This window comes from Helianthus annuus, chromosome 13 (genome assembly GCF_002127325.2).
Source record: "Helianthus annuus cultivar XRQ/B chromosome 13, HanXRQr2.0-SUNRISE, whole genome shotgun sequence".
NCBI classification, from domain to species: Eukaryota; Viridiplantae; Streptophyta; class Magnoliopsida; order Asterales; family Asteraceae; genus Helianthus; species Helianthus annuus.
Window position 1 is genome coordinate 124,050,002 of NC_035445.2, and position 9,867 is coordinate 124,059,868.

General features: G+C 39.2%; 1 protein-coding gene across 1 annotated transcript; it reads right to left on the reverse strand.

Annotated features, from left to right (window-relative positions):
- Window positions 1-3,553: 3,553 nt before the first annotated feature.
- LOC110901629 lies at window positions 3,554-8,730 on the reverse strand. The gene is made up of 2 exons (XM_022148439.1): window positions 7,839-8,730; window positions 3,554-3,618 (listed from the first exon to the last, which is right to left on the reverse strand). The coding sequence occupies exons 1-2, from the start codon at window positions 8,728-8,730 to the stop codon at window positions 3,554-3,556; spliced, it is 957 nt and encodes a 318-aa protein (XP_022004131.1).
- Window positions 8,731-9,867: the final 1,137 nt, after the last annotated feature.

Genomic DNA, 9,867 nt, shown 5'->3' on the forward strand with positions numbered 1-9,867 from the left:
CCAGAAATTCTTTCTTAAGTCTTGATACATTTTATCACTTCCAGGATGTATCGTATACTTAGACTTATGGGCTTCTTCTAAAATTCGGTGGCGTAGGTTTCCTTGTTTAGGTATCCAAATTCTTTCCTTACGGAATCTCCAAATTCCATCTATTCCTTGTTCTAATTCTTAATCATTCCTTTCAATTTTTCAGTATCGTCCTTGATTACTAATTATTGTATTTCCCTAATTTGCTCGTTTAAATCTATCTGTAGATTTAGTTTAAGAGAACGTACTCTTTTTGGCTTTTCATGATACTTTCGACTTAAAACATCAGCTACTACATTAGCCTTTCCTGCATGATACTGGATATTACAGTCATAATCATTAAGAATTTCCATCCAGCGTCTCTGTCTCATATTTAACTCCTTTTGCCCAAAAACATATCTTAAACTCTTATGATCGGTGAAAATGGTAAACTTACTACCGTAAAGGTAATGTCTCCAAATCTTAAGGGCAAAAATTATGGCTCCTAATTCTAAATCATGGGTTGTATAATTCTCTTCATGATTCTTAAGTTGTCTAGAGGCATAGGCTACAACCTTTTGACATTGCATCAACACACATCCATAACCTAACTTAGATGCGTCACAATAGACTACAAAGTCTTCAGTTCCTCCTGGTAATGCTAGTATGGCGCATTGGTTAATCTTTGCTTAAGAATCCTAAAGGCTTCTTCCTATTTTGGTCCCCATTCAAACTTAACAGATTTACAGGTTAGTTTTGTTAAGGGAATGGCTATTCTAGAAAAATCTCGGATAAATCTTCTATAATAACCGGCCAGTCCTAGAAAAATTCTCACCTCCGTTGGTGACTCAGGGACTTTCCATTTAGTAATTGCCTCGATCTTTGTGGGATCCACACGAATTCCTTCATGATTAACTAAATGTCCAAGGAATTGCACTTCTTCTAACCAAAACTCACATTTCGAGAATTTAGCATTAAGCTTTTATTTTCTCAAAAAGGGAAGGAGTGCATGCAGATTCGCTACATGTTCCTCTTTACTCTCAGAGTAAATGAGAATATCATCTATAAAGACAATTATGAATTTATCCAGATATGATTTAAATATCCTGTTCATCATGTCCATAAATGCGGCTGGGGCATTGGTTTAATCAAATGGCATGACTGTAAATTCATAATGGCCATACCTTGTTCTAAAAGCGGTTTTAGGAATGTCTTCTTCTTGTACCTTTAATTGATGATATCCTGAGCGTAAATAGATTTAAGTAAAGAATCGAGCTCCTTGCAATTGATCAAATAAATCATCTATTCTCGGTAATGGGTACCGATTTTTAATCGTGACTTTGTTCAATTCTTGGTAATCAATGCACATACGCATTGATCCGTCCTTCTTCTTGACAAACAAGATTGGTGCTCCCCACGGTGATGAACTAGGCTGTATGAATCCTTTCTCCAGAAGTTCATCTAACTGTTTCTTCAGTTCTTGCATCTCTGCAGGTGCCAAACGGTAGGGTGCCTTGGCAATCGGTGTTGTCCCTGGTAGCAGGTGAATTCTGAATTCGACTTCCCTATCCGGCGGTAGTCCAGGTAATTTTTCTGGAAACACATCTGAGAATTGAGATACTACAGGAATATCTTTCGATTCTTTTCCTTTAGTGTTAATGATTATAGAAATCATATACACTAGGGATCCTTTCCTTGCACAACTTGTTGTTTTCATCACATAGATGAATTTTGTGGATCGAGCTGGCTTATCTCCTTTAATTGTGATCTTTTCACCCTTTGGTGAGTTAACTTGGATTGACTTTTGATCACATAGAATACTGGCTTTATTGGCTACTAACCGATCCATTCCTAATACAATATCAAATCCAGCTAGATTCATTGGGTAAAGATTTGCAACAAAATTATGGTTTAAAATTTATATTCTTGCTCCCTGCAAGATTTCAGTGATCTTAATGGATTCTCCATTGGCCGTTTCTACTAGACATTCTTGTGGGTGTTTAGTTAATGGTTGATTGAGAAGTTTGCATAATGAAGTATTAATAAAACTTTGGTTTGCACCAGAGTCAAATAATACTTTAGCAAAAACATCATTAACTAAAAACGTATCGGCAATCACGTCCAGAATCATCTTGGCTTCTTTTGCAGTCAGAACAAATGCTCTAGCATTTTTAGTAGTCTTGTTGTTCATGGCTGGAGCTAGTTTCAGACAATTTGGCTTGATATGCCCCTTTTCTCCATAATTGAAGCATACTCCATTACTGGGTTTCTTCCTGCAGTCTTCTTCCTTGTGTCCTAGTATTTTGCAGAAATTACAGTATGTAGAACATCTTCCTGAATGCTTCTTCTTGCAGGCTTTACAGTAAGGTGTAGAGGTAGAATCTATATTTTTCCCACGGTTGGAATTATCGTAGCGAAATTCCTGGGTAAGCTTTTGAGCTAGTTTCTTTCTTTGGTTTTCTTCTTGTGTACGTGAAACAACCGTCTAATTTCTGATCGAATTTAATGAAAATACACATGATTTTATATAAAATGGTACTTTACTTCAAAACAAGTACAAAATTTAAGTTTTAAGATGATCACATACTAGTTGACTACTAAACTAGTTCCAACATTTAAAACATGATTAGTAAATTGTTTACATCATTGTCTAAAACAAAGTTAATCTAATGCGGAAGCTTCAAAAGTGCGTGTTCGGTTCTTCAAAAACATGCTTGATCGCCATCCGGAAAGTCCCCACCATCACCTAAAGTAAAAACCACTTAAAATGTTAGTTTTGCCATTGATTTAGTGCTTATAAACAAGTTCCAGCATCGAATCATTAAAAATAAAATAAAAATTCAAAATCGGATCTGTCGCGTGTCGAGCCAGACATCATTCATTCTGTCGTGTGTCACGACGGCTCTCGCGTGTCGCGCCGGATCTAGGTGATCCTGTCGCGTGGCGCGGGGGATACCATTTTCCAGCAGGTGCAGGTTTTTGACCTGCATTTCCTGCCAGCTCCGAAATTCACCAAATTTAACTTCAAATGCCCATAACTTTTGATCCGTAGGTTTGTTTTAGGTGATTCTTTTTCCTATACATGTAATTTCATTACCGACGTACCTATAACATTCATTATTCCAAAAATTCGGGTTACGAACCGAATGACTGAAATCACTTTGTATTTATTCAACCCACCAAGTTTATACCAATTTTTGTACAAATGAGATGGCAACCTTAAGGCGTTTTTTTCCCAACTTCCGGGGCTTAATATCACCGGCATTTCATTACCAATCTTATGGCTTCATGCTCTTGTGATTGTCGACGCCAAAAGCTAACTATCAAACACTGACATTACTAACTACCCAATTATTCGACCGGTTTGGCTCAATTATGGAATCCTCTGTTTATATTGACTACCAAACACTTCCTAGTCGAATCCTAACCCATTAATTCAAGTGGTGAACATTGTCACCTTAATTAACACAAGCTTTTTTTCTATAACACAACTATACAAGTTCAAATACCAAAATTTACTTAATGTAACGAATCAAGTTACATACCTTCAAAGCAAACCCTTCAAACGCGCGTCACCACCGGCTTGTCCAGTAGACGCTCCGGCTTCCTTTCCTATAGAGTTCATTCATATCACATTTAGAACTCTTTGATTCACATAATACGCATAATTTACAAACTAGTGCAAGTATGCGTTTTTGTTCATATTTCTACATTTAGCCTTCTCTTAGGCATTTTTACAAACACTTTAAGGGCATAATTTTATACAATTGATTATCAAGTTCATAACTTGTTATGTAGCCGAAATTAACATCAATCGGACAATTTCATATTAACCTTTAACATCAATAACCAGAGATTACTTAATAAAATCAAATTATACTAGCATAATAACCAAAAATCCTAGTTTTTATTAAGCTCTCACAAACCCACTAATCACCTTCAATGGTGTTCACTACAATTAGGCATGATTTCATCATATACTTGTCTAGGGTTTACCCCTAGACACTCTATTGCTCCTATTTCATCTATATAACAAACATGCAACCATAAATTTCGAATTCTCTAAGTTCACTCGGAAATTCAACTAGAGATTTCTCATGAAATTCACATACCTTGTGACTCCTTTTTCAGAGGAGATCACTATTCCGTGCTCAAATTTTGATTTAGAATTGATTTGGACCTTCAATTTGAGAGATTAGACAAGAACTAGGGTTGTGGGGGTTTCTCCTTGTCGCCTTGTGCTTCAATCAACCAGACACACACTCTTGTGTGTGTTTGGTGTGTTTTATTTTGTTTTTATTAAATCAAGTTTCAAATTTAACACTTTAGTCCCTCCACTTTCCTTAGTTCATATTTTGAGTGTTTTAACCCACTTGTGAGTCACTACAAGACTTGTAATTAATTGGGTTATTTAGTCCTAATCAGTTTGTTTTCGTTTATTTAATACTTTGTAATTCAAATATAAAACTTTATATTTTCGGGGTGTTACAAGTCCACCCCCCTTAAAAGAGTTTCATCCCCGAAACCATACTACGTACCAAATAGTGTAGGGTATAGCCGTTGCATCTCTTCTCGGACTCCCATGTGGTATCCAAGCCCTTTCTGTGTTCCCATTTGACCTTCACTTGATTAATCACATTGTTTCTCAAGCTTTTTACTTTACGATCTAGAATCGCAATCGGCTTCACTGCGTAGTTAAGACTATTATCCACTTCAATGACATCATAATGGATGTAAGTTGTTTCTTCGGCCAGACATTTCCGGAGATGTGATACTTGGAACGTGCTATATATCCTACTCAACTCCTCAGGCAGTTCGAGACGGTACGCTACCTTACCAACCCGTTTGATGATTTTAAATGGCCCAATAAACCTTGGGCTTAACTTTCCTCTTTTTCTAAACCGAATAATCCCCTTCCATGGAGATACCTTTAACATAACCTTGTCACCGACTTGAAATTCAATTGGTCTTCTTCTTTTGTCCGCATATGATTTTTGTTGATCCTGAGCCGCCTTCAAATGGGCTTGGACCAAATCAATCTTCTCATTCGTGATCTAGACTACATCTTTATGTGCAAGCTCGAGTGGACTAATCTCGCCCCAACACACCGGGGTTCGACATTTTCTACCGTATAGCATCTCGTACAGAGCCATACCGATGCTTTCGTGGTAACTGTTATTATATGAAAATTCGACCAATGATAAATAGACATCCCAACTACCCCCGAAGTCGATAATGCATGCTTGCAACATATCTTCCAACGTCTGTATTGTTCTTTCACTTTGTCCATCCATTTGTGGATGGTACCCGGTGCTAATGAATAATTTAGTTCCCATTTGTTCTTGGAATTCGCACCAAAAGTTCGAAATAAACCGAATATCTCTGTCGGACACAATAGATAACGGTGCCCCGTGGCGTGCCACTATTTCATTGGTATATACCTTTGACATCTTTTCGGATGTATAAGTCTCATGAATCGGAATGAAGTGAGCACTTTTCGTCAATCTATCCACGACTACCCATATAGCATCGAAACCGCGGTTGGTTTTGGGCAGTTTGGTGAATAAGTCCATTGTGATTTGTTCCCATTTCCAAACTGGGATATCCAACCGTTGCAGTTTACCATACGGCTTTTGGTGTTCTGCTTTGACTTGCAAACACGTCATGCACTTTTCCACATATTTTACAACATCTCTTTTCATTCCGGGCCACCAATAGTTTTGCATTAAATCGTTATACATCTTGGTTGCCCCCGGATGAATTGAATAACGGGATTTATGAGCTTTATCGAGTAGAAGCGTCTTGACTCCACATGAGTTTGGGACCCATATTCTTCCGAATCGAGTCTTCAATCCGTGGTTACCATCCACCAAATCCTTCAGCTGACCAACTATCCTTTTCTTTTTTAAGTTTTCTTCTTTTATTGCATCGGCTTGTGCTTCTCGGATACGTTCAAGTAAACCCGAGGTTACTACAAGCTGCACCGACCTCACTCGTATTGGAACATAGTCTGATTTCCTGCTCAAGGCATCCACCACAACATTTGCCCTTCCGGGGTGGTAATGTATTTCGCAGTCGTAGTCCTTTACCCTTTCTAACCACCGCCTTTGTCGCATATTTAACTCCTTCTGATCGAAGAAGTATTTTAAACTCTTGTGGTCAGTAAATATGGTGCACTTTACCCCGTATAAATAGTGCCTCCATATTTTTAATGCAAACACCACTACCGCCAGTTCGAGATCGTGCGTGGGATATTTCTTTTCATGCACCTTTAATTTCCTCGAGGCATAAGCTATTACTTTGCCTCGTTGTATTAAAACACATCCGAGCCCCGAAAGTGACGCGTCAGAATAGACTACCAAGTCTTCGACTCCGTACGGCAACGTTAATACCGGAGCTTGTGTTAACTTTTCTTTTAGCGTTTGGAACGCTCTTTCTTGTTCAACACCCCAAATGAATCTCTCCTCTTTCCGAGTTAATTTAGTTAATGGCGAAGCAATGTTGGAGAAATCTTGAATGAATCTCCTATAATATCCCGCAAGCCCTAAGAAACTTCTAATTTCTGAAGGGTTCTTTGGAGGGCTCCATTTCGACTCGGCTTCTATCTTTGACAGATCTACCAATATTCCATCGGCACTTATGATGTGGCCAAGGAATTGCACCTCTCGTAACCAAAAGGCGCACTTTGAGAATTTTGCATACAACCTTTCTCGTCTGAGTGTCCCTAACACCTCTTGTAAATAATGCGCATGATCTGCTTCAGTTTTCGAGTATACCAGAATGTCGTCGATAAACACGATTACCGACTTGTTCAACATTGGCTTGGAAACCCGGTTCATGAGATCCATGAAGGCCGCGGGTGCATTCGTCAGCCCGAATGACATCACGAGGAACTCATAATGTCCGTATCGCGTGCGGAAAGCCGTCTTCAGTACATCTTCTTCCTTGATCTTTAATTGTGATACCCCGATCTAAGGTCGATTTTTAAAAACCAATTCGCACCTTGTAATTGGTCGAATAAATCGTCTATTCTTGGAAGCGGTATTGATTCTTTACCGTGAGTTTGTTTAACTCCCGGTAATCGATACACATTCGCATGCTTCCATCTTTCTTTTTCACGAATAGTACCGGTGCGCCCCAAGGAGACACACTCAGCCTTATAAATCCTTTATTAAGCAAGTCTTGAATCTGCGACATTAGTTCTTGTAATTCCAACGACGCGAGTCGGTACGACGCTTTAGCTACGGGTTTCGCGCCCGGAACCAATTCGATTCTGAACTCTACCTCCCGTTCAGGCGGTATCCCCGGTAGATCTTCCGGAAACACGTCTTCGAAGTCACGTACTAGCGGCACGTCTCCAATCTTCGGTGATTCTTTCTCGGGCTCATTCGCGTATATCATAAACGCTCTACATTCATGCTTCATGAGCTTGTGAGCTTCCAACATCGAACATATTATAGCATTGCCTCCTTTCTCGCCATAAATTGTAACGTGTTTTCCGCTCGGAGATGTTAGTTTTATCTCTTTACAGAAACATACGACTTTCGCGTGGTATCGGGATAGCCAATCCATCCCAACAACCACTTGAAATTCTCCCATCGACATCGGGATTAGATCTATCGAGTATTCTTCGTCATCGATACTCAATTTACAGTTTTGACATACATCACACACTATGAAACTCTTATTATCCCCTATTTCAACTTCTAAGGGCACAGATAATTTCGTCAATACAAATGAAGGATGCCGAATAAATCCATGTGAAATAAAGGATTTATTCGCACCCGTATCAAATAATACACGTGCAGGAATTGAGTTTATCATGAATATACCTAAAACCACATCGGGTTCTGACTTTGCTTCAGCTGCAGTTAATTGGAAGGATCTAGCCTTCGCTTTTTGGGTCTCCACTTGAACGTCCTTCCCGTTCTTTTTCCCGACTAGCTCCAGGCATTCGGACTTTTTGTGACCGGGTTGATAGCATTTGTAACAAACTGAGACTTTACCTGGACATAGAGATGCCGTGTGCCCCGTTTTCCCGCATATAGGACACGGTTTATCTTTGAAACGACACTCGCCCTTGTGCCCTTTTCCACAAACTTTACAACTTGGCGACCCGCCTTTCACATCCGTCTTTCGCGTCGATTTTGATGTTATCGCCTTCTTTGTAGGGCTTGGATTCACATCCTGCGCCCTTCGTTCACCCCTTTCAATCTGTTTCTTCAACTCGATTTCCCGCTCCTGGGCGGTGTTAATGATTTCCGTGAGGGTTTCATACTTTGAGGGAGTCATAAACTCCCGGTATTCAGCACTTAACATATTATAATAATAATATATCTTCTGCTCCTCCGTAGTCACTAACTCGTCACAGAACCTCAGCTTATCCATGAATATACCCGTGATTTTATCAATTGTTTCACCCCTTTGTCTTAACTGGATGAACTCCTCATTGATCCTGTTGATGACTGCATTGGGACTATGATGTTTAAGGAATGGCACCTGAAACTCGTCCCATGTCATGACCCTTGCCGCTTCGGCTCCTATCTCTTTCTTTTTGTTGTCCCACAAATCCTTGGCTTGACCCCTCAACTGACCTGTTCCGTAAGCAACAAAATCACTCACGTCACAGTGGGTCCTTTCAAACACTCCTTCGACGTCACTTAGCCGTCTTTGGCATATTATCGGGTCGACCTCCCCGTTGTAAATTGGCGGTTTACACGCCATAAACTCCTTATACGATCACCCTTTACGTTCTCCAGATTTTTCTCTCATAAGGTTGACATTATCTTCCAACCTTTAAACTCGTTCTTCGACTAATGATAACACCGTGTTTTGAATTTTGTCTATGAACCCGGATAGACTACCCTCAATTGCCTTTTCCACTTCTTCGGAAATTATTTCTTTCATTTGTTCGGTGCTTGTCGGCACCGGATCATCGTCATTCTTTTCCGTCATCTCGAAACTGAAATGTTTACTTCAATTATTAAACATTTCATTTATAACATAGCTTTATTTGCTTCGGTTTAGCCAAGTTCGTAACTTGCTTTGACCGTTCTCTTTTAGTGCACTTTCCGGGTTTGAGTGTGTTAACACGCTCTTCCCATGCACATTAATTCACATCTATTTTTCTTACATAAGATAAAATCTACTAAAATAATTACTTAATTCTTATCGGACGATTGATCAAGCTTGAACCGAACACTTTGTTGACAACCTTGAGCTCTGATTACCAACTTGTAACAACCGTCTAATTTCTAATCGAATTTAATGAAAATACCATAAAATGGTACTTTACTTCAGAACAAGTAAAAAATTTAAGTTTTAAGATGATCACATACTAGTTGACTACTAAACTAGTTCCAACATTTAAAACATGATTAGTAAATTGTTTACATTATAGACATTGTCTAATACAAAGTTAATCTAATGCGGAAGCTTCAAAATTACGTGTTCGGTTTTTCAAAAACATGCTTGATCGCCATCCAGAAAGTCCCCACCATCACCTAAAGTCAAAACCACTTAAAATGTTAGTTTTGCCATTGATTTAGTGCGTATAAACAAGTTCCAGCATCGAATCACTAAAAATAAAATAAAAATTCATAATCGGATCTGTCGCGTGTCGCGCCAGACAACATTCATTCTGTCGCGTGTCACGCCGGATCTAGGTGATCCTGTCGCGTGGCGCGGGGGATACCATTTTCCAGCAGGTGCAGGTTTTTGACCTGCATTTCCTGCCAGCTCCGAAATTCACCAATTTTAACTTCAAATGCCCATGACTTTTAACTTCAAAAAATCGGGTTAGGAACTGAATGACTGAAATCACTTTGTATTTATTCAACCCACCAAGTTTATACCAATTTT